The sequence below is a fragment of the Dromiciops gliroides genome, chromosome 3 (assembly GCF_019393635.1).
Source record: "Dromiciops gliroides isolate mDroGli1 chromosome 3, mDroGli1.pri, whole genome shotgun sequence".
Classification (NCBI taxonomy): domain Eukaryota; kingdom Metazoa; phylum Chordata; class Mammalia; order Microbiotheria; family Microbiotheriidae; genus Dromiciops; species Dromiciops gliroides.
Genome location: NC_057863.1, coordinates 174,159,125 through 174,184,920, shown reverse-complemented (window position 1 = coordinate 174,184,920; position 25,796 = coordinate 174,159,125). Strand labels below are relative to the sequence as shown.

Sequence of the window (25,796 nt, the reverse complement as noted above, 5' to 3'; positions counted from 1 at the left end):
TCTATCCACTGCGCCACCTAGCTGTCCCCATAAAGGGGCAATCTTAGCCAGGAAGACTTGATTTAAAGTCCTCCCTGTAGTACCTACTCTCTTTGTGACCGTAGGCAAGTCACTTAACCTTTCTCTGCCCCAGGCAACTCTGTAAGACTGCCAGTTTCAGAAGAGCTGATCTACCTTCATAAAAGGAGTTTTCTCATCAAGAATTCCCTACACCCATGAATCTGAACTCATAGGTTCAAATGACAAAAAAATTGTGTACATGTTGCTGTTCATCAAAATGTAAGTCGGTTGAAGATGAGTTATTTTGATCTTGACTTTGTATTCCCAGAACCTAGCTGTTTATTAACTACTTAATGAATTGAACAAAAGAATGTGATCATGTATTCCCTGTCAATGGTTTAATCAAAAGATTTTGTAAAGGGGGATTCTGCATCAAGTAGAAGCTGACTTCCCAGGTGTTTTCCTAAGACTTATTGATTCTTATAACCCTATTTTAGAGGGCAGCTAGGTGAATAAAGCCTTAGACACTTGACACTTACTAGCTGTGTGACCCTGGGCAAATCACTTAACCCTCATTGCCCCACAAAAAGCAAACAAACAAAAACCCCTATTTTAAATATGGCATGGATTTAAAGCATTTAAAAACAATTTGATTTTGACTGCTTACCCTAAGTGTAAGGCCAGAGGCTAGGTTGTAGATAAATTTTTTAAAATGTTTCAGTTTTTTGCATTTCATTTAGGAAATTACAAAGAAACAGGTTTTTTATAAAGTTTAATTATCATTTAAATAATGAATCTGATACAAATAAAAGAATCCTTAAATATTTTCCATTAGTATGTGAAAGATAACCTTGTATTGTAGCTCAAATTAGTGTACTAAATCAAAGCTATTTTTCTGAGTTACAGGGACTCCCCCCAAAAAAAGAGTAGACTTAAGCTCTACCCATTAGAGAGCAAGCCCATAATACAAAATTTGCATGTGCAGGTGAGATTTAAAAAGTAGATATTTCAGATGTTGAAATTTGCAACAGGTAGGATGGTAGTTGCAAAGATGGTTTACTAGATTTCCACTTTTATATTTAGAAGAGATTCTCTCTCTTTCTCTAATATGTTAGTTTTCCTCAATTCTCTGGGAATTCCAAGAGGTAGAGAAGTAGGATATCCCTGTTCTGATGCCTCCTAAGACTGATTCGGGGCCTGCTCTCAAAGTCTGACTAGAATGGGGAAAACTGAGTTCAGCATGCCTTCAGGTGACTATTAACTCATGTTAGGTATGCCTATTGGCAAAACAGCGATGCCATTATGTTTGTTTATGACCACATTTCTGACTTACCCTTTTAAATAAGTCAATATTCTCTTAGGAATTGTTGTTTAGTATTCATATCCTGGATGTCTGTGAGATGGACAAGCAGGCAATTACAGATTTATATGTACAGGTAAATGTCTTCTAGCAATGTCAGTTGACAAAATTCACAAAAGAATGGCACTTTTGCCCAGCACATAGTGACCATTTAATAAATACTTGGTTGTGGTTACAAAAATCCTAAATAATTATATCCTCGTGCATATGGTCAGCAGTCACAAATCAGACCTGGAAAGAACAGTAGGTATCAGTTTGGCCCTAACCCATCTTATTTGGTTAAAGTACTCTGATGTATTTGCTTTGTGTTTTCCAGTAGTTCCTAGGATTCTTTATTTAGCACATGCTAGTATCTTCTTCTCTATATTGTCTGATCCCAGTCACATTTCTGATAACTCATTTTGCAGTCAACGTTCAACACCATCAATATACTTGAAGCCACAATAAAAGTTTATTTTGGTATCTTAAGACACAACTGTCCTCTGATACCTTTGGGTATATTCCTCATTACTGTTTTTCTTGGTAAAATATTCATGCCTTGATTCATATATGGATCTGTTCTTGCCACAGCATAATTTTTAGAATAAAAAACAAAACACACAAAAAAAGAATTTTAAAAAATCTCAGTCAAACATTTTAATACCAAGTTTTAGTGATATCAGGTTAGCATGCAATAGAACTGGTTTCTAAACCAGATTCAAAGTTAAGGTGCAACTTAAGTCTGTCTTGTTCCTAATCTTAACTATTTTAGCCACTTTAACTTAGGGGTGTGTTGAGACCTTAGTTTTCTCCTTTAATTCTGATTCCTCCATTTCTACAACTGGGTTTTAAAAGTATGTCTCTTGTGGTTAAGTTGACTGAGTCTTTGACTACTTTTTTTTTTTTTTGTGAGGCAATTGGGGTTAAGTGACTTGCCCAGGGTCACACAGCTAGTAAGTGTCAAGAGTCTGAGGCTGGATTTGAACTCAGGGATTCCTGACTCCAGGGCCAGTGCTCTATCCACTGCGCCACCTCGCTGCTCCTTTGACTACTTTAAAAAACAAACAAACATTTAAGCACATGTGAAAAGTCTTTACTGTGGAGAAGAGGATTCACAGATTAGTTTACATAGAAAATCAATACATAGTTTATATAGGCTATCACTTTCAGAATTTTTTATCAGCAACAGCAGAATTCTATACCTAGGGATCTACTCCATCATTTTATAGGTGAGGACAGTGGGGTTCAGAGAGATTAGAAAACTCCTGAACACCTAGGTCAGTATGAAAAAGCAGAACAAAGATTGCATCTAGGCTTGTTAATTCTGGAATCTAATACTCTTGTATGTTACTGCCTCACTGGGGGGGGTCCTTGAAGTGACTTCAGAAAATGTTAACGTAAAAATACTTATTACAACACTCAGGCATTTAATGGCATCATAGAATTTTAGAAACAAGAGGCCTCAGAGGACATTTAGCCCCAACTGTACATTTAGAGGAAACAGATGAGGTGACTTGCCCAAGGGGGTACAAATTTAGGGGCCAGTAAGTAGAATCTGTCAAATATAATTAACCTAATTGAAGTGGGTTTTTTGGTGAGGTCATTTATGATGGATTAGTGATTGCATATATTTATATGTATGATGTCAAGACTTTTAAAGTAACTGATTTGGCCCCTTTTCAAGGGGGGGTGGGCGGGGAGGCAATTGGGGTTAAGTGACTTGCCTAGGGTCACACAGCTAGTAAGTGTTAAGTGTTTGAGGCCGAATTTGAACTCAGGTCCTCCTGACTTCAGAACCAGTGCTCTATCCACTGAGCCACCTAGCTGCCCCAACATCTTTTTTAAAAGCTAAACAGAATACTTTATTTCTTAGTATTTTTTTTTTGTAAACCATTAAATGAATCAGGATCCAAGTTTATATAGTACCTCTTAGCAAAGGTTTGACTTTATAAGAATTTGGCTAAGCATCCCGAGTGACCTGAAAAATGCCTGTGATTCAGAAATATTTAATGTTTCATTGTAAAGACTTATAGAACTTCAGTTTCTGGTCTTTAATCTTCAATTTTCCCCCTGAAAACTTAATTTCTCTAATTTTAAAAGGTGAGTTTTTGTATTGTCAACAAAGTTCAAGTAACTACTTTGAATAGGCAATTTTGCAATAAGCCTACAAAAGACATTATTCTATTTATTCTAGATTCATTTTTGTATTGTAATATACATGTGTAATTTACATTATGCAACACTTGCTTTCTTTATACCTGTTTCATTTTCCATTTATTTGAAATTTCCTAGATTTGCCACAGTTTTGTAATTTTCTTTCATTGGAGTCAGGCATAGAGAATGGCAAAGGAAATAATGGACTTTTACTTGTGTTCTGTGTGTACAGATATGCAAAATGGCGATTTGAAGATATCCATATTTTTTTAAATGTATGTGAATTTTAGGGACTTTCTTCTGAAGTCCCCAGATAATTTGCTCAAAAAAGCTTATGTGTCTACTGCCACAGTTCATTTCCAATAATCTAACTCAAATTTTGCTTTCATTTGCCATTTGAACGTGTAAGGATTTTATCATGGTTATGGTTTGTCATTTTCAAGTTAATTCCCATTCTTATTCATTTGAATTGGCTATTTAGTGGTACAAGTTGATCATTTCATATTAAATATAAGAAACCACCTTTTTTTTCCACATACCAAGAATAAATAAAATTTCTACATGTATGTTTGTTTATAAAGAAATTATCCCTGTGTAATTCATTTAAATAGAGGTCATAGATGCTTTCAAGTTATTCTAGCTTAAGTGGAAAAGGAAGCAGTGTCATGCTACAGAATAAAGTAGTGAGTTCCTTCTATCTTAGGACATTGTTATCTGTTCTCCCCCCCCCCCCTTCAAGGTTTTTATAAATAAACATTTTAGTATGGTTTCAGTTTATGTAGAAATAACACTTTCTGTGTTTTGTCAGGTCAAGCCAGTTCTCCTGAAAGACCACCTAAAAAACTCTACAGAAATGAAAAATCCTCTTCTCCACCCTACCCCCTTCCCCAACTTAATGAATTTTTATAAAAATTCTCATTCCTCGCTAGGTTTTATAGTATTTTTGAAATTTATGGTATTTTACAATCTTAATTCTGAAAGAACCCTAGGAAGGTCAATGGACCTGTCTTTCTTTAGAAAACAGTGCTCTTAAGCTGTAATAAATATTCAAACAGCTATCTTATTTTTAATCCTTCTGAATGAGGAGATGCTGCTTAGAATGACCTAAAAAACCTTTCTTCTTTATTATATAATTCTTGCTGTTTTGGTTATAAAATGTAAATAAAGAACCTTTTGAGGGGGTGCTGTTTTTATCAGGTAGCATAACTGCCACATGGTGACATTCTTTATTGGATTACATTATCACAGATGTAATCCTATTTGTTTATAAGAGGAATTACTCTTACTGGCAAGTTAATTTTAGTCAAATGTGGTTTCTTCTCAAATGTGATCTATTTAGGTGCTTCAGGTGGCGTGAAGATGAAAATATCTTTTCTACTATTTGTTGCATTGCCTTATTGACCAAGAATTTAAAACATCCAGAAGACGGTTGAACCCTCTTCATATAAAATTCAGGGTATAAATGTAGAACAAACTTTAATTCTATTGAGTAGGTTGATTTCACAGAAACTGCTGCCAAAATTAAATATTTTAGAAAAAAAAAGTGGTCAGGTTCTCTATTGTTGGAAAATAGTTTATTCTTTCCCAGAGTTTTGAAAATTGTTTCATTCATCACATCTGACAGAGTTTCACAGCTACCTCTGCCTTTTTGCTTCTTTAAATTCAGTGAGTATATAAACTGAAAAAGATAAGTATAAATTATAATTAGATTTGATAATTGATAACTACTTACCTGTTTGTTTACAAATGTTTGAAATGAGCTCTGAGTAATATTTGTGTACAAATGCTTTTTGGTTTTAAACCAAAGGCTTAACTAAGAATTGTTTTTCTAGAACAACTTTTTAGTATCTATTCCATGAGTAATGGTTGGTTGCCTTTGGTTTCTTGGTTAAAGCTTTAATGTGTAACTATCTTTTCCTTTTGCTTTTGTACTTTCTTTCGAATAAGACTAGTCCAAAGCCAGGCTTTAATTATAAAAAATATACATATTATAGTGGTACATATCAAACTGAGGGGGCACACCTTACTGTGATGCACACTCAAAGTAGTTTTGTTTACATGCTAAATTACTAGCCTTTACAGATAGTTTTTTCTGCTGTTTTATTTGGACAATATGTCTTATCCTTTAAGTAGTTTTATTTTCCAAGTTCTGACTGTGTTTTTTTCATTCTTTTTATAAGATAGGTACAATATTGACCGTAAAAGAATTCTTTTAGTTATTTTTTTTTTCAGAAGGGGAATTAATTTGAACAGGATGAAAACAACACAACTAGCCTATGTTATATGATAAAAGGTTAAAAGTTAGCTTTATAAACTAATAAACTTTTTTCCCCCTTGTTTCTTGAAGGCAGAGAGAGTTTCGTTTTTGTCTTTTGTATGTAGTGCCTCTAATGGTGTTTGGCACATATTATGTGCTTAATCCTTGTTTGTTTATTTGTTAAAAACTGGTTTTCTATAAGGGTTTATAGAATTTTCACTGCTTTGATCTATAGAATTCTGTCCATCTTAATGTACTGTTACTTACATTGAAATCCTTCTCTTGGTCAACAATTGAATGAAAAAAAATTACTCAATTATATATTAAAAGGAAGTATATTCTTTTTAGACATGGTGATTTTAATGTAGAAACAGGACATAAGATGGATATAGTTTAAGATTTTAATAAGAATTTAGTTATCCAATGGAATAAGAAATAGTAATTGGCTTTGCAAAGACATTTCAGAAATTGTAGGGCTTCTAATTATATATAAATGTGCTTTTGTTTATTTCCAAAGAGCAGCAAGAATTGTGTTCCAAATCAAAGTGTGATTCAGACCCATTGATCTGGTGAAAATATTCAGTATACTGTCTCTTGTTTTGTGACATTCTCCATACATAAAGCCTTGGAATATACTGATAATTAGTATAAGAGTTATAGAATGCTTCATTCACAACTATATAGCTACAACACAAGAAAAATAAGCGGTAATGTTGTCCAACTATAGCATATTTCATAAGCCTCATGAGAGATTATTTCCTTGTCAGCATTTAAGATTGAAAACTCCTTTCTCAAGTATGTTTTATAGCTGTTGTGATTTTACTGTGACATAAATCACAGCTTTACTATGTATTTGAAAGTTTTGAAGTTGAGAATGTTTTGATCTTAGGAGTTCTAATTTATATGTATTCGGGTACTAAACTGTTTTTATTATAGACATTTGCTTTGTTTAGGACTTTGAGATCAGTAACCTGGCTACATGCTACTCTTGCATACATAAGTTTGCAATACTTAAAGTAATGCTCAGATTTCTTTGTAGGTTCAACCTCAAAAAGCAAGTTGAGCTTTAAAATATCCTTACATAGAAGTGTAACTGTTGTGTTTTTTTTAAAGTGTCCTTTATGGATAATTATTTTGGCCTAATCTTGAATTCATAGAACTAGAAAGGTTTTTAGTTATCTGATCCAATCTCCTCCTTTTGGAGGTAAACAAGCAGCTTGGTGTGGTGGATAGGGCATTGGACCTGAAATGGGGAAAACTAGAGTTCAAATCCTGGGTTTTTTTTGTTTGTTTGTTTTTGGTTTTTTGGTTTTTTTTTGCGGGGCAATGGGGGTTAAGTGACTTGCCCAGGGTCACGCAGCTAGTAAGTGTCAAGTGTCTGAGGCCGGATTTGAACTCAGGTACTCCTGAATCCAGGGCCAGTGCTTTATCCACTGCGCCACCTAGCCGCCCCCCAAATCCTGTTTTAAGACACTTAGTTGTGTGATTTGGTTACATTCACTTGACATCCCCCCCCCCATTTGTAAAATGAGGAGTCTGGAATTGATGGCCTTCTAGGGTCTCTTCGCCCTCTAAGGCTAAGATTGTATGAATCTTACAGGCCAAGTCATAGGTGGAAACTTCAGGGTCAAATAGTTGAATGACATTCGTTTCTGCATATAAAGTATGCCTGGCCTGTAATCCAGTCATTTTGTTAATCACTTTACAGATATAAGATACACAGCATTAGCAACTGAGCACATCGAGAAAATGCCCTTGAAGGAAGTGGCACTTGAGCACTCAAATCCTGGCTGATTTCTATATCTAGAATATACCCCTTCCCCACTCTTATTTCTTAGAATCTAATTGCCTTCAAAGCTCAGCTGAATTACTACTTGCTACATGAAGCTTCTGATTGATATTCTCAACGATGATTGCTTTTCTCCTCCCAAAATTACTTTGTTTTGTTTTTTATAAGTGCCTAATTCTATTGATAGGAATAGTGGTTCCTTAAGGGAAAGGGACTTTTAAGTTTTGCCTTAGTATACCTATTTGCAGCTCTATAAAAGATGGAGTCGAAAGGAGAGGGTCAAGAGAAGATTTAGGCTGTCTCCAGTAGTCTAAGTGACAGAAGGCCTAGGGAAGGATGGTTTTGTAGCAGTAGAGAGGAGTCAAATGTAAAGAGATGTTGAGATAAAAATTGACATGACAGCTGACTAGTTTGGAGAAGTTAATAGAGTGAAAAATGGAGAATTTCTAGGTTGCAAAGTTGAGTGACAGGAAGAATGGTGGTCCTGTTTAGAAGAAACAGTAAAAATTAGGGGTCAATTTAGGAAGAAAGAAAATAAACTCCATTTTTACATGGCCAGAGTTTTAAATACTTATGGGATATAAGGTAGGGTTGGCAAACTAGTGGTGAAGTGTGATGAGAGTTCATCTGAGAACCAGATATGCAGGTTTAGGAGTCATGCATGGAAGTTGACGAAATTACCCAGAGAGAGATGGTCCAGGACTAGGCTGTGGGTTGTCAAAAGTATGCTCTTTATTTACTGCAGGCTGTCTTGTTTTCTAAATCAGCAATAGGCTATTTTTAGCTTTTTTTTTTTTTTTTGGTAGGTATGTTGCAAGTAGCATTATTACCTTTTTCTTAATCGTAAAGTTCTCAAGCTTGTATATCATTGCCATCTATTTTAAGGTGTCAGAAGGATACTAGATTGTATATCCTGTTCAAAAAGCATGTACTTTTGCTGCAGCTAAAACTTATTAATCCAGTCCCCAGGAATTCCTGAACTCAGTGTTCTTCCACTTGTTCATCTCTAGATTGCCCTCTTGTTGCCTCCCTTAGTAAAAAGTAAAGAAGAATAAAAAGATACAGCATGTGATTGAAAATGGATAATGGACAACAGACATGAACTCAACACCAACAAAGAAATGGTGGCCAAGACAACACTGGTTTACAATTTAAACATGTTCATAAAATCTTAAGATTATGAGTAGTATGTATTGCTGCCTAATTCAACCCTTTCATCTCCAGAACTTAACCCTTGGGTTCTACTGTGCCAGGCAAACTTAAACACTACCCAACTGGACCATATTATCAACAGCTTCCTTGTTGCTGAATACATAAATCTGGGCCCCTTTGCTTTTTGTAGCACTGATAAAATTAATACTGCCGTTGCTCCTAGAAGTACTACATTCATCTACTGATTAATATCAACTAAAACCATAACTTTCCAAACCAAAGTACAGTTCTCGCATCTTGCTATTGGAATGGCTCTTATTAGAATTTGAGCTTTTGAGGGCAGGAGCTTTCTCCTTAGCTCTGAATCTAGAGGTGTTTTTAAAATAACATTCATTTATTTGAAGTCAGTCAAGAGAGCCAACTAGGCAAAGTTATCCTTGGGGCATTTAAAGATGTTAAATAGAGGCCCACAAACAGAACAACAATGGAAAAGACCTGCAAAAAATTATAGCTTTACACTATCCAGGGCAGTAAAGCTACTACATAGTCACAAACATACTTGGAGGTGTAGAGATGGCCCTAAAGAATGAAGATGGGGAAAAGCAGCTGTATTGGAACAAGTACATAGAAGGGATCCATGCTGGCAGTGACATGATTGTAACTATATTAAGGAATCTGAAGAATAGGAAGATTAAAATGTAGAAAAAGACATGCTGGAAAAAGATGACCAAGACATCACCATGAAGGATTGACAAAGATACTAATTGGGGGGGGGGGGTGAGGCAATTGGTATTAAGTGACTTGCCCAAGGTCACACAGCTAGTGTCAAGTGTTTGAGGCCAGATTTGAACTTGGGTCCTCCTGACTCCAGGGCCGATGCTCTATCCACTGCGCCATCTAGCTGCCCCTACTAATTTTTTTATAAATAGTTTTTGAAACATCTCTCCATGCATTGATGGCATCTTTTAGTTATTAAAGAACAGGCAGTATCACAAGCAATATGCTGCTGTTCTGTAATTAACTAAAAAATGTGGAACATGGAGGATCTCGTTAATTTGGGGTAAACATTTAATTTGGTAGAATAAAACATTGCTTTAAAGACTTTAAACTGGCCGTCTCAATACATTTGACTTGGTTAAGATTCCCTAATGTATAATGTATTAGTTTATTAATATTAGGTTTCAAGTATTAAAAAGGGGGGCAGCTAGGTGAGACAGAGCACTGGCCCTGGATTCAGGAGGATCTGAGTTCAAATCAGGCCTCAGACACTTAACACTTACTAGCTGTGTGACCATGGGCAAGTCACAACCCCAATTGCCCCACAAGGAGTTGGAACCAGAATTAAACAGGGACCAGAGCATTGCTCCCAGAAGTCCATCTACTATATCATTTCCAGACTACACCATAAAGTGAATTGCCTGAAGTGTTGCAATATTGCAGAACTTTAATGACCCCAAGTTTTTCCCCAGAAATGAAGGCCCATCTTTTCAACACTATTGTGCTGCCATCATTTGAAGTCTGTAACACAGAAAACACTCAAAGGAATTGCATATCATACCAAAGGCAATGGCAGGGGACATAGTATGAACAGGCTGCCAAGTAACAAAGGAAAAATTTCCAGGAAGAAGAAGAGTAAAACATGTCTGGCTATTTGGGATAGGTTGAGAGTTTGTGTGCTTCACTTGTCTTTCTAATGTTAGAAGATAGAGCCTCTAGCACATTTCTGTGGCGGTGGCAGGATGGATAGGAGTCACAGGAAAGATGGGAGTTATGAATGGGTTGCAATCTATCACTGGAGGGGATCTCGAAATCATTTGAGATCAGAGATTTACATGTTGCTCTACATATGCTTGTCAATCCAGACAACTTCAACTTAGAGCATGTATGATATATTCCTTGTTCACTCATAATAGCTGGCATGTATATATTAAGGTTTACAATGCACTTCACACACAATGCATTTGATCCCTAAAACAGTTCAGTGATGTAGGTGCTATTTTCTGTATTTTACAGATGAAATGATGGCTAAAAGGTTGTGATTATCACCCAGTAAGTACAGTACCTAGGTCCCCTTGACTTGTTACCTCGTATCAAATTATTATAGGTGTAGTTAAAAAATACAAAGAGGTTTATTTTCAAAGTACCTATATGAAATAATACCATTAATTCCATTGTTTTTATTGTTAGGTCTCCTTTTAAAACATTTATCTTGGGCTTTTGCAGATGACAATTGTCTTCACATATAACATTTTTAAAGTGACTTTCCTGGAAGTAAAAAAATGGAAACCTTGATGTTTTCCCCAAATTTTTGAAAATTAGTTTAGTTTTAAGATACATCTTTTTGATGAAATGGTATAGAGCATCATCCTTTAATGAGTAAAGAACATTTAATAGCACAGTAACAAAGTAGGTGTCTAAAATAGGACGAAGACAAGTTATTAGAAACAACTAGTTCAAATCCTGCCCTTTGATATTCAAACATGTATGATTTTCATGCTAGTGATTTTTAAAAAATATATACTGAAACCGTGCTAAAACCTTTTGTTAATAGAGTAGTACAGAGTAAAAACCAGGGCCTTTCATGTAAGAAGTACTTGATTTGGGGCAGCTAGGTGGCGCAGTGGATAGAGCACCAGCCCTGGAGTCAGGAGTACCCGCGTTCAAATTCGGCCTCAGACTTACTAGCTGTGTGACCCTGGGCAAGTCACTTAACCTCAATTGCCTCACTAAAAAAAAAAAAAGTACTTGATTTGATACATATGCTAGTGAGTACTGAAGAGGGGGAAAAGAGCAATACATATAGTGGAATCTCCCAGTATGGACTCAAGACAACATGAGTTCTACGGGTTTTAGCATTTTCAAAAGTTCTTGAACATTTTGTATGCTTCTAGCCTAAAAATTTGTTAAAGTTTAAAAGATCAGAGTGTAGACCTGGAAGACCATCAGGTACTTAAATTTTAATTCTTTGTTAGTATGCAAACTTAACAAAAAAGCAGTTAAACTAGAAATCCTATTGCTTAGTGACTATGAAGAAGTCAATCTAAACTAGTGTAATTAGCTGTTCTTAAAATGATACCTAAATAGTACTAGTACCACGTCTGTACTTTAAATTTATTTTATTTTTTTTTGCCGGGCAATGGGGCTTAAGTGATTTGCCTAGGGGTCACACAGCTAGTAAGTGTCAAGTGTCTGAGGCCAAGCTTGAACTCGGGTCTTCCTCACTCCTATTTACATGGGCCTTCTATTACAATTTGTCTTTTCAATTTCATTCCAAGTGTTTAATAAAAATAAGGAAAAAGTACATACTTCCCAATACTTCTTCCTGAGGCTGTGTTTTCTTAGGCTTCTTCTGTTTTGAGTTATTCTGGAAATTCTGTCTATTCTAATTTAGGAAATAGTTTTTCAGTCGTAAAGAAATCAATGCTAATTGGGTGGTTAGATATCATTTTGCCCTTTAATTTTTTACATTGTATTTGATTTACTGCTTTTTAAAAAAAAAATTTCAACATTTGTTTTTATAAGATTTCCGGTTTCAAATTTTTCTCCATCCCTCCCCAAGACAGCAAGCAATCTGATGTAGGTTATATATGTACAATCACATTAAACATATTTCTGCATTAGTCATGTAATGAGAGAAAAATAAGAGCAAAAAGGAAAAACCTCAAAAAAGGAAAATAGAAATAATATGGTTCAACCTGCATCCATATTCCACACTTCTTTTTTTCCTGGATTTGGAGAGCATTTTCCATCATGATTCCTTTGGAACTATCTTGGACCATTGTATTGCTGAGAAGAATCAAGTCTATCACAGTTGATCAAGATGCAATGTTATTGATACAGTGTACAATGTTCTCCTGGTTCTGCTCATTGGTCATTTTGTAAAGCTGGGATGGAGCAGATTTTGATATTAAGAATCCCCAATTTAAAAATTCAAAGAGATGGGGAGGGGCATTAATGCCTCTAGGCTATGAAATGCATTTCTTTTTTGATGATTGAGGTGTCTTTGGAATGAGCTTTTGGCATGGTATTCATCCTCAGCTTTATTAAAAGGTTAATAAAATTAACTTTTTTCTAAGGTAATACATAGTTTTATAAAATGTAGGTATGTATACAGGTTGCTTAGATTTGTAGTATAATTTATTGTAATAAAAGTGCTTTATTCAAGAATGAATAGCCCTTATGTTCTTAAAGTATATTGAGCACTTGGAATACTTTATTCCACAGAACCTGTTGGGAGGAGGGAAAGAGGATTGTGGGAGAGACAGCTTCATTGTAAAATTAGTCTTGGTCTTTAAAAATATTTAAGAATATTCTAGCCCAATATCAATACAAAGTCAGTTTTCTCTTTAATCTTTTTTCCCACCCCACAACTTGAACATAACTAAAATTGTTGGGTTTTTGAGCAGCTTGCAAAGTTAGGAATAATGTTTTAACGTTCTTTCATACCATGCAACCCATTTGCATGTCTATTAGAGCTTCTTCTGCATCTACCCCCTTTCTTGTTCCTTTGGTGTAATCATACACAGATCTTGTTTCTGATTCATTAAGATTGTTTGCACATTAACTTCACTGTCATTGATTTCAGTACAGACTTGGGAATAATTTGAAACTGCTGTTATGCTGCTGTCTGTGCATTGCTTAACTGGTTCATATGTCTCCAATATTACAACAACATTATATATGTAAGATTTTTTCCTCTGTATCTTTGAACCTTGTGTTCTCTTCCTGTACATTAAAAAATTTAATTGATCTTTTTTGTTTATATATCACTTTCATTTGTCAGTATTTTCCCTTCCTCTTTTCCCTACCTGCCCCCCCCCCAATCTAGTATAACAGGATTTTAAAAAGAATTGGGGGGGCGGGGAAAACTTGGCAAAACAAACCAACATCAGTCAAATCCAAAAGTGTTCACAAACATACTCTCCTAACTCTGCAAAGAAGGAACTGAGGTACCTTCTTGTGTTTTTTTCAGGGTCAGGTTTGCTCATTATGGTTACATAACATTTGATACTGCACTTTATAGGAATTCTATTTTGCACCAACAGTGGCTAACTCTTCATGTGATTTATATGTAAGCAATTGCAGTTCTACCTGTGTATTATAATCTGCCCATATTTTGCTGGCTTCAGGTAACTGCTAAGTCAGAACAGTTGTTTTCACACATTTACAGGTGAGGAATCCATGTGATTTTCAAGAATGGATTAAGATCTAACCAAGAAAGGGGAGGCACTACTAAGGTAAAAGGCAGCAGGCTATAATAGAACATTGGACTGAGAGGAGAGACTTGAGTACAAATCCCTCTTATGACATTTAATAGCTGTGTAACCAAAGTAAAATTGCAGCCTGTCGGCTCTTCAGTTTCTTTATTCCAGAAAATGGAGATGACAATACCTGTAGTGCTTACCTCACAAGGTATTTGTGAGGGTCCAAAGGAATCATGTATCTAATGTGCTTTGCAATTGTTAAAGTGGTACCTAAATGCTGGCAATGTTTGGTGACATTGTCCAGCCTTGATTGAAACTCAGTAATCACTCCCGGACATCAATTCAACTGCAAATTTCAGCTTACGCTAACTCTTCTCTCAGTTGTTTCAAATGAGCAGGCTTATAACATAAAAGTAAAACCACAGGAATTTAAAAACACTTTGTACATATCATTAAGTGATTTATTACTAGAAATTTCATTCATTTCAGTTATGAGAAAACTGGGGAAATATGTTTAAATATATCACCATTTCTGTTGAATGTTTCAAGTTATGCATGTTTCTCTTGAAATAAAAGACTTAGAATGGAAACACAATATGCTTCAAATACCATAGCCCATCAAGTAGAACCCAGATGGGCATTGTTACTTCCAAGAAATTTTATGTTTCAGTTATTAAAATTATTTGCAAAGAAAATCTGGTCTGTGATATAGATTGTTGACTATTATGTAAGCAGCAGTTCATGTGGATTTCAGGAAGCAGCAAAGGACAAGATAAAAAGGGTAACATTTTTTTTTTAAGTATTAAGCATTAAACTTCTGTGTGCTTTACAAAATATGGAATTGCAAAACAAAAAAAACAAAATATGGAATTGGAGTATTTATCTTGATATTTTCTTTTATATGTGCAGAATAACCTAAAATCACATCCTGTTTTTTTTTTAAACAGCTCAGAGCTTTGTTTGCTCCATACCACAAGTGAACGGAGGAGCTGACGATGATGCTGACAGTATGCACATTGATAGAGAGTTTGCTGTTGTATCAGGTGGGAGTGGACAGTTTCCTGTTAACTGCAACAACATTCAAATGGTTGAAGACATCAAACAACAGGAGAGTGGTTCTATTGGACCAAAAGAGATAGAAATTTATACAGTTACATCAATGCAAACCCCTTGTCGTTGTAAGAATCAGTATGCGTATTATTTCTAAGATACAAAGGTTTCTTTGAATTTTTGCACATTGTTATCCAGTGTCTTCTAAACTTGTATTACTCTAATGCCCGTTCTTTTGGGTGTTGTAGACACAAGGAAACATTTCTAGACACTTAGTGTCAATAATTATGAAGTCACTTTCTATTTTGCGTTGAGGCTTAAACTTAATGTGCCTTTATCTTTTAAAACTTTTTTTTTTAACTTTGAAGTACTTTTTGCATCTTGCACGTAGTATACTGGTAGTGTCTTCAGAGTAATATATACCTGAATGCAAATAGCTCTAAAGATAGTTTGATTAGTGAAAAAGTAAAAAATGAAATGAACATTTATCTTTAGCTAAAACAAACTTAAGAAGAAAAAACCTTTAAGAAATATTTGCAAAACTAACAAGTTTTTTATGTCTGATCTCATAGGCTAAGAACTGTTTGTAGTAATAGTTAAATACTCATTTTGAATTTTCAAATACCAACAGATTAATTTCTTAATAGTAATCTGGAATAGTTTAAAAATAAGTGACCACAAATGTATCTTGAGTTATATTAGTTTAATTAAAAGCTCTTCTCAGCCTTTCTATGTATTTGAAAGGTAAAGATTACAGTTTTATTAATGGAATTTTACTAACGTAGCATAATACTTAGAAATGGAAACTAATTTTTATTATTAATGTTGTTTTTCTATATGCCAAGTGCATCTTTGGGGATAATAGAATAGATGTTTTGTTTTCTGAATTAACATGACAGCCATTTTTTTAAAAAAGTAAACTTTAAAAGAAATCATATATGCATATATATATATATCCTTTTGGAAATGTATTATGTTTCTAGTGTATTTTAAAAACCACTAAAGGAAAGCCATATAAGTATATTAGTAAAGTAAATAGTTTCTATAGGTGGAATTACCTTGTTTTACTCAATAATCTAAAACCTAGGAAGCTATTTTTTTAAAAGAGTAGATAAGGATTCCCAAATGGATGGATGCTTTAATTAAAATAGTAGCCAAGTTTATTTGCACTTAAGATCTATATAACCATGCAGATGGATGAATACCAAAGCTACTCCATAAAGCAAAACTTGAAAAAAAAAAAGAAAAGAAAAGAACCGGGACAAACTTGTAAGTCAGATATTTTGGCCTTCAACTGTTCCTGTGGGACTTACTAGCAGTTTACTTTGTTGAAATTATAAATCATTCTCATAGTTCAAGCCCATTTCAGAGTAGAAACAAAAAACCTGCTCAGCTTTTTGTGCCAGTAGGCACATTATTTTTATCATTATTAGCCTCTGTCATCCTTTTTAAAAAATCTTATAACAGGAGTATATTTTGATTTTCACTTATTTTTAGCAATAATTAGTCTTTCACTGCCAGGGACCTACCATTTTGAAAACTGAACCAAATTCTGCCCTCTTATCCTGATTTAAACTCCCAGCTAGTCTCATTTAACTAAATAAAGTAGCCACTTGAAATGTATTCTTTTAACGGTTATATTTTAAGTATATTATACTTCTACCCAGAAACCTTGCTAGAATGCTGCCGTTTAAGGTCTGTGCCAGTAGGAATGTTACAGATCTACCACACTTTATGCAGTAGATGGATGCATTCCTGAAAAGTGTATAAATCAAATTTTCACTTTTTAAACTACTGGGAGGGGCTGAATATCTTAAGGAATCTTATTGTGAATCCTTTTTAAAGCAAATACTTGCCCCCTGATTTATCTCTTTGTTTAAGTCTGGATTTTTCATATATTGGGTTGGCTTAAAGCGAGGTACACCTGTATAGGTGAGACCCTGCTATAACAAGATCACTCTGGTACAGGTGGGCCCCGCTTTTAGATGCCATGCATTCCTGGAGGCTGCATCTTAAAGCAGATCCGCCATAAGGCAAAATCCGGGCTGTGTATGTGCTGTTGCCTTCGTCTGTTCGGACATCGGTGGAAACGGTGGAATGAGCAGGTAAAGGCAGCAAGAAGGGAAGTATAGGTCTTTATTAGGCAGCATTAAATGAGCAGAATGGTAAAATGTCAAGTGGCAGATTTGGGATTGACTGTACTAACCAAAACCCCTTTGAGCAGGATCTGAGATGGTTTTGTCATTACATTTTATTATGCTAAAGCAAGATAATGGTGGGTTTATGATTTTTGTTTTCTTCATGATACTGTTATGAGGCTGTATTACTTGGCTTGGGCTTTTTTTAGGTTGTTGATCCCTGGAACTAATTTGCTTTAACCTAGCTGCTTGAGAAAAAGATTACTTCTTTTAGAGCAACTTTTAATTCTGCATAAGTTATGAAAATGGGCTGCCCACCTTCCCCTTTGTTCTTCCTTTAAAAGTACATCAGATTGGGGGCAGCTAGGTGGCACAGTGGATAAAGCACCGGCACTGAATTCAGGAGGACCTGAGTTCAAATCCGGCCTCAGATGTTTGATACTTACTTAGCTGTGTGACTTTGGGCAAGTCACTTAATCCTCATTGCCCTGCAAAAAAGAAAAAAAAAATTACATCAGATTAAAGTAAGCTAGGTTTGAGGCAACAGACCCAATTTTTTGAGCAATTGATTAGCTATTTTAATTACCTTTGGGAAGCCATTTGCACTATCTACTATTTCCATCTCAATAAAGAGATTTTGATAATTAATTGGACACAGATGTTTGAATTATCAGGTTTTTTTCTTTTTTCTCTTATCTTTCAAGTGGATACTGCTGCCCCATAGCCAGATTTTATCTTTAAGGAAAAGTGGTGGCTCTTTTTTTTCCTTGGAAAATAGGAATTATATGGTTGCCACCCCTGGGGCAAATGATCTGGGGATTGGGGGGGTGGGGTGCTGTTAATATTATTTACACATAATTGCTACCTTAGGTCACTATCTACTCTTAAATTGTGATAACAGCTGAAATTTACATTATGCTTGGCTGTGAGATATGGAGTGAAAATATTCTCATATTATAGATGGGGAGCCTAAGGATTAGGGGGATTATGTCATTTGTCCTGGTCAAACAGAATTGACAAAACTGGGACTCAAAATTCTAATTTTCTAACTCCAAATCCAGTGTTCTTTCCACTATACTGTTTTCTTAAGACACTGTTACAGGGGGGCAGCTAGGTGGCTCACTGGATTGGCTCACTCATTGGCCTTGAATTCAGAAGTGCCTGAGTTCAAATCCAGTCTCAGACACTTGACACTAGCTGTGTGACCCTGGGCAAGTCATTTAACCCTCATGGCCCCACCAAAAAAAAAAGAAAGAAGACACTGTTACAGGTTCAACTTGAAAGATCAGAGAAAGTATCCATTTTTCTCTGTAGTTTTTAGCAGATTTTATGGAAACCATGCTCTTGATTGATATATTTCTACCTTTAAAAAGTGTATAAACTTGTTACTAGACAAAATTGATGACTATTGGAACATTGTAAACTTTGTCTCAATTCAAACTTTTATTTATTTTGAAAGGGGTGAGGTGGGGGCATGTGTTGAAGAGAAGAGGGTAGAGAGAATGAAGCTGTAGCATAAATGCAATGTAGTAAAGTACTTAGACTGGAAAATAAATATATGCACTTTGATAGGGCACTGCTATGCTAGGGTAATAAGGTATATATCAAATTCTACGTGTGAAAAGCTATTAGAAATAGACTTTTTGAAATGGTCATTGTAAGACTACATTTTATTATAATAGAGCAGCACTTTTAAGTGGCAAACCTTAAATGTCCCAGGTTAGAGACAATTTTAAACTAGTTTATTCTCTGTATTCATGTCTACACATATACTTTTGAGTTACAAAGTACAGAATTGTAATTATATATTGGTCTGTTCCAGTACTTGTAATGGGTATTTTTTCTATATTAATATTTTGCTGAATAAATTTTTGTCTTAAGCTTCAAAAATCAGTGTTCCCCCTACTTATTTTTTTAAATGTGGCTGATGTATCCTGAATATAATAATTTTAATAAAATTCAGAATTAGTCATTCAAAATGACTTTTTGCATGAATATCATTAATATTTTCACGTTTTCTTTTCGTAAGCATTCTGGTCTGTGCATTCTGCCAATGCTCTTGTCACCTGGCATTTTGCATATGAATTATGTCAATTTTGAGTGTTACTTAAAGAAAACTATTCCTATGAAATTTGCATATGCTATTTCCTAAATTATTAGTATGAACTTGCTTTAGAACACTTGGCATTGTTTTACATTGTTATAAAAAGCTTATGTAATTAATTTGCTTCAATTATTTTACATACTGTTTTTCTTGATCTTGAATGAAGTGTTACACTTCATTTTAATCCTTTGTGAAAACCATTTTGTCTTTTTTCTTAGAAAGGGGTGGGTTAGGTCCTGTGATTTCATTGGTGTTGGGAACCCCTAGATGAGGTAACTCCCTCTACCAATGCAGATCTGCCAGGATGGTAGTTTCAAAGTTGCCTGTGGGCACTAAGAAAGTAAAGGACTAGTCTTGGTCACAGAATCTTTACTAGTCTGAGACTGGGCTTGAACCCAGGTTGAGGCCTCTCTAGTGAGTAGTTACACTTGAAATACACTTGAAGTGTATTTTTTTTAAATCAAATTTGTTTTTTACTTTGGAGTCTGATAGAATTTGCTTTGCAAGGAATTTTTCAAGTATAACTTGAGGATAACCCAAAAACAATTATTTTGTAAAGTACTGTAAAATAGTTTGAAGACTGTTTTGTAAAGTAAATGATGATAGCCTAGGTTTCTTAATTTGGCCCCACATTTTTAATGCTGTTATTTTTCAAATTGTTAACAGTCAAAACCTGTACTATATTGTCATTTATTTTTAAACATACCTATACAAGGTATCTTGAAAATTTATCAATACCTTACAGAAGATCTAATTGATTTTGAAAAAATAAAGAGGTTTTACTTAAGTATAGCCAAGTTTTTTATGTTTTTTCCCCCCCATTGATTCTGAGTTTTGGTGACAGGTGTATTTCTTAATGCAGATATGAATAGCAGTAGCTCCGTTTTGAATACATTGACAAGTGGATATGCCACCAATGGACATTTGGACTTCCCTTCCACGACACAGCTCAATGGGATGGAAAACAGGAATGGAGAATGCTTAACAGCACCTAATGGAATTAGCAGTGGATTAATTCCAGGACTGACTTTTGCAAATAGCCAGAAAACTCCCTCTGTTAATGGTGCTGAAGAATCAGAAAAGACTATGAACATTTCTCCTGATATGTGTGGCTCTCTACACCTGAATGGGAGCCCAAGTAGCTGTGTAGCTAATAGACCTTCCTGGTTAGATGATATTGGAGATAATTTGCACTATGGACATTACCATGGGTTTGGAGACACAGCTGAGAGCATCCCAGAACTTAATAGTGTTGTTGAGCATTCCAATTCTGTCAAAGTGGAGGAGAAATATGATAATACTATCTTGGGCACAATGCACCTTTATCATGGTTCCTAAAAGTCAATGTATTTTCTTCATTTGAAACACATTGATTCATGCTGATGACTGACTTTGGGAGGAAATATCCATGTAGCATTAATTTGGAGAGGAATGCCACAACTATCATTTTTTACACTTTGATTTAATGGGAAAAGTAAAGATTCCATTTGACGGTTTCCTAGTTAAAGTGAAGTCTTAGTTTGTTGCATGAGTGGGACTTAGTGACTAGTTATTGTTATAGTGGGATGCTCTTTCAGAATTAAGTTCCTTTTTGACATTTACTGGTCACCAAGCCCAATACTAGCACCAAAAATTGATGTTTTACCTGTAAAAACTGAGTTGTATACAGGTGGAGATAGAATTCGAGAGGCCAAAAATAAGTGTCATAATTACTTAAGTTTATTATGCTTGGGCATAGCTATAAAATTTTTTATTTACTTTTCTAGTTGAGCCTATAGTAAGAGAAGACCCATGTGCTCTCCTTTTGTAAGGTCTAAACTATTTCAGTCTTAGAATAGATTTCTCACACCAATTTGCAATGTTTATATGGAGGAAAGGACTTTTGTCTTGAACTCAATGACACTTGAAAATGAGTTTTCACCTTTTGTGTGGTAAAATTTATAATTGGACATGTACAGTCCCTTCTTTGGTGTCAGTTACCAAGTAAAATATTTGACTTATGACTTGAATGAAGTGGAGTGGGTCAGAGCCCAGTGTTTGGTGGCAAACAAATACAGCCTGGAGTTAATCCTATGTTAGACTATTTTTATCTTGCATTTTTACTTTATGTGCTTAATACTTTACCATAGATCATCCACTGAAGGGATGCTAGCACGGTTTATTTTATATGCAATGAAAATTACTGTCATTTGTAGAATTTGTTAGGTCAGAGTATTTCAATTTGACTGTTTTTGATACATGTTGGATTTCCCTTCCCTCCTCCACTCTTTGGGGGTATATTCTGCTTTAGACTTCTGCTATGTATATTTAGCCAGTTGAGAGACCCTTGAGGGAGTCTCCTACTGAATTTGTATTGTTTATAGTTTTATACAAATGAACAGTGATGCAGCTAGTAGCGACACTGCAAGTATTGTAATGATTTTCTGCTTTGGTGATTTCATAATGAAGAATGGTGTGATGGAGAAAATGTCAAATGAATAAACCAGTGTCCTAAGAGAACTATGCCATCCTTTTTTTGTTTTGTTTAAAAAGGGACCTTTACAAATTGAATAAAAAATAAATTTCTTATATGCTCCACTTTCCATGGGTTGGCTTTTATTTTCTTCTAAGTGATTTTATTTTAATAAGGCATTTAATCCTGCACGCCACTAGCAGGATTCACGTTAATGCCTGTTCTCAGTCTCTGGTGCATTTGACCATATTCTTATCCTTTTCCTACAGAAATGACATTGCTGGGAAGATCTTTGATCTTCAGCTTGTATATACTGCCTATCCATTTTTATTGAGTCATCAATGGATTCTCTTGTATAATAAAAGGTTCCTCTGATGGAGAAGTAGGGTAGAGTATCAGGAGTACCACATCCAAGCTAGAAGGTCTGGTTTCAATTGCCAACTCCACATTTGCTAACCATTGTGGTTAGGAGGTGAGTCAGTCAAACCTCCCCATAGCCTGTTTCCTCCTGTGTAAAATGGGCATAATGATACTTGCACTTCTTACCTCATGGCAACATTGTATAGAATGTATGTACTTTGTAAAGATCTATATAAATATTAGTAGTTTATCATTACTCGTAAATGCCCGTGTAGCTATCTAGAAAAATGCAGATCAGCTTTGGGATTCCCCAGAAGAATAACCTTCTGTTACATTTTTAGATATGCTGTTGAAAGCATTCAGTAGATTTTTATGGGCCAAATTATGGCAAAATTTCTTAGATAATGAAGGAAGATTTAATACATTTCTTGAATAAAAGGAATCTGACCTTGTTAAAGGCATTTCAGAGAAATAAAGAGCTTGCCAGAATTTGCCATGTTGGTGAACTACCTGAAATGCACGAAAGTTCACTACATTTGAATCTCTTTTCAGGATCATTGGTCAGAATAGGATTTTTCAGTTCTCAGTTCTCTAGTTAGAAAACAAATTTTGTACAATACTGAATTGATTGTTTATAGTAGGTCTTAATGGTTGTATTCCAACAGCTCTCTTAGGCACTTACGGTGATGGTGCTGTTTATATTAATGTTTAGCTCCTGCTGCTACTTTTGCTACTTTTATTTTAAGTATAATATAGGAAATTATGGTTGAATTCCTTTTGGCTACCCTTGGAATATATGGATGTTACCTTGTTTTAATTTTTATTTCTGATATAGGTAGTTGATTTCAGCTTTTGTTTAATGATCATTTGTGTTTTCAAATTTTTCACTGATAACTTAAGAAATGAATAACTAGAGCACTACAAATACAAAATACAAATACAAAAGACAGTCCTCCAGGAGCTCACATTCTAATGGGGGAGACAAAACAGCAGACTTTTTTTTAATGTTGCAAATACCCTTGGTGAACTTCAGTATACAATGTTAGTTTTATCCATTTTTTCCTCACTGCACTCTGTATCATGTATAATTTTCTCATTGTACAAGAATCTATGGCACCCAAGTTTAATTTAATAAAATTGATCTCTAGTTTTGAGGTTCCTGGCTTTATTGCTGTGGGATCTTTTCTTTCCCATATGTAATTCTAAAAATGCTTTTGAGTTATAATTTTTAACAATAAGTTGCCTATTTAATTTTAGTCAATTAAGTTTAAGAAGCATTTCTTGGGGGCAGCTAGGTGGCGCAGTGGATAGAGCACTGGCCCTGGATTCAGGACCCTTGACACTAGCTGTGTGACTCTGGGCAAGTCACATAACCCCAATTGCCTCACCCCCTCCCCCAAAAAGGAAACAATTCTTCTATACCTAAAGATTTTATTAAGCCACACAACTTTGGGGTTAGAGGAGTGGCAACAAATATAAATTGCCTTGGTTTATAGTGTGAGGGCCAAAATTTGATATACGGAGCATTATTTGGGTGACGCCTTAATATTGGGGTCCCAGAAATATGAGGGACCCTCTTAGGTTTAACCTCCCCTCTGAACTGTCCTTTTTTAGATATTTCTCCCAGGCCAACAAGAAAGGAGCCTCTAAGCTTTAGTTCACAAAAGGATCAGATTTTATTACTTGGGAATTAATTAAACAACTAAGGTGAAACTAATAAAAATCAAAGATAAGGAAATAGGAAAATAGAAATACAGAGAAATGCTCTTAATTCTAAACTTAGCCTATTAGAGTTTTCTGTAATTAAACTCACCAAACACCTGAACCGCCCACCAGTCTAAGGTTGCTCGTGCACCACCTGGACTGCAGTTGCCACACTGAGAGCACAAACACACTGCCCGCTCAAGGGCCCAGAAGGAAAAAGCCCAAGTCCTGGAACACACCTAGTGTTCCGGAAGCAGCCTAGCCTCCCTTCAGCGAGCATTCAATCTCTCCTCCTTTCTGAGCTCAGTAGCATAGAAACCCCGGGGTGGGCCAGGTGTGGCCTCTCCCAAATGAGTTAACTAAAAACGGGAATATTAATTTTTACCACATTCGACTTAAGTATGTTGTGTACTATTAGAGTTAACCTAGGGTTACTTCCCTGTTTCAGAGGTAAGGAAACTTGACTCAAATCAAGCATTTATTAAGTGCTGTGTTCAAGGCACCAGATCAGATACTAGGGAAGGTAAAAATCCCTGCCCTCAAGCAATTACATGCAAAAGAAAAATTACAGATGTATGATGTAAGTAGAAGTTCATTTTAGAGGGAAGACAGTGAGAGGACTCAGCCTCCTGAAGAAGGTAAAATTTGAACTGAATCTTGAAGGAAACTGGTAGAAGCCAAGAGGAAGAGGTGAGGGTGACATTCCACTGGTGGAAGCCTTTAAGTGAAAAAGTAGAGTTGGGGAAAGAAGGAACAGACAAACGTTTATTGTGTGAAAGTGTTTATTATATTTACTGAGTGTCAGGCCCTTTCCTAAGTGTCCTTAGGTATTCCTCAATAAAGAATTACACTACGGGGCAGCTGGGTGGCGCATTGGATAGAACATCTGCCCTGGATTCAGAAAGACCTGAGTTCAAATCCGGCCTCAGGCACTTAACACTAGCTGTGTGACCCTGGGCAAGTCACTTAAGCCCAACTGCCTCACAAAAAAAGGAAAAAAGTTACAGTCTTGCTCACAGTCCAATTAGAATTAAAGTAGGAAGGACCCAGGGCTAAGTCAAAGACTTCACCCCTCGGGAAAAGGACTTACAAACATCTTTCTCCAAGAACAGAAGGACAAAAGGTTTTGTAGAGGATAGATGGGTTGTCCATTTGAAAATGGAAAGTTCCTTTTTGGGGTTTAGTGGGGAAAGCCTGGGTGCTTGTCAAATTCCTGAGAGTCGAGGGAGATGTTTTTGAAATGAAGGTCCTGACCTTTGGGGTTATCTCTGTCTCCCAGCTCTGGTCAGCTAGTAGCCATGCCTAATTGTCTTTTCTGCTATAGAATTTTATTTCCCCTTCTTAGGTATGTCTGTCCTCATATCTAGTTAGTTAGTCTATCCCTTGGTTCCTCAATATGTCTGTCCTGTTATCTGGTCATCTTTGGTTTTGCTTCTCATGGGAAAACTTCTGATTTATTCTAAGGCCCATGTCAATTTGATCTTCACAACAATCCTATATTATTCCTCTTTTACACTTGAGGGAACTGAGGCAGACAGGTTAAGTGTCTCACTCCTAGAATCATCTTCCTCTATCTTGAATCATCTATCTGTCTCCAGCAGCTAGTGGGGGGAGGGAAGAGGGTTTGGGGGGGGAAGTAGGAGTGGAATTTATTCTGTGAGAAAAGACAGAGTATTTTGTTTTGTTTTGTTTTTGGTGAGGCAATTGGGGTTAAGTCACTTGCCCAAGGTCACACAGCTAGTACGTGTTAAGTGTCTGAGACCAGATTTGCGCTCAGGTCCTTCTGAATCCAGGGCCAGTGCTCTATCCACTGAGCCACCTAGCTGCCACCAAAGACATAGAGTATTGCGTGAAAAGGGGGTAGGGAGGAGAATAAAGAGTAAGAAGGCAGGAAGGGTAGAAAGGAACCAACATTTAAAACCAAAAAGGTTTTGTATTTGAGAAAGTAATAAGGAAACCACTGCAGGTTGGGTAAAGGGGAGGGGAGGGAGTTGGTCAGGCTTGTCCTTGAGAAGATCTCACACATCTAGTTAAATGAGAACCTGGACTCTGCCTCACACATTCAAGGGAAAAATTTTAGCTAAACAGACTTT

The 25,796-nt window shown here is 35.7% G+C and overlaps 1 protein-coding gene across 2 annotated transcripts in view; it reads left to right on the top strand.

The window, feature by feature from the left end:
• ANKRD10 (ankyrin repeat domain 10) overlaps positions 1-21,764 on the top strand; it is a 51,885-nt gene extending 30,121 nt beyond the window's left edge. The window contains exons 5-6 of one of the 2 annotated variants that reach the window (XM_043996581.1): positions 14,843-15,073; positions 20,050-21,764. In XM_043996581.1, the coding sequence (XP_043852516.1) occupies positions 14,843-15,073; positions 20,050-20,525 (707 nt within the window). In that variant the 3' untranslated portion in view covers positions 20,526-21,764. The remainder of the gene's footprint in view (positions 1-14,842; positions 15,074-20,049) is intronic. The other variant, XM_043996582.1, reaches the window with a different exon arrangement.
• Positions 21,765-25,796: the final 4,032 nt, after the last annotated feature.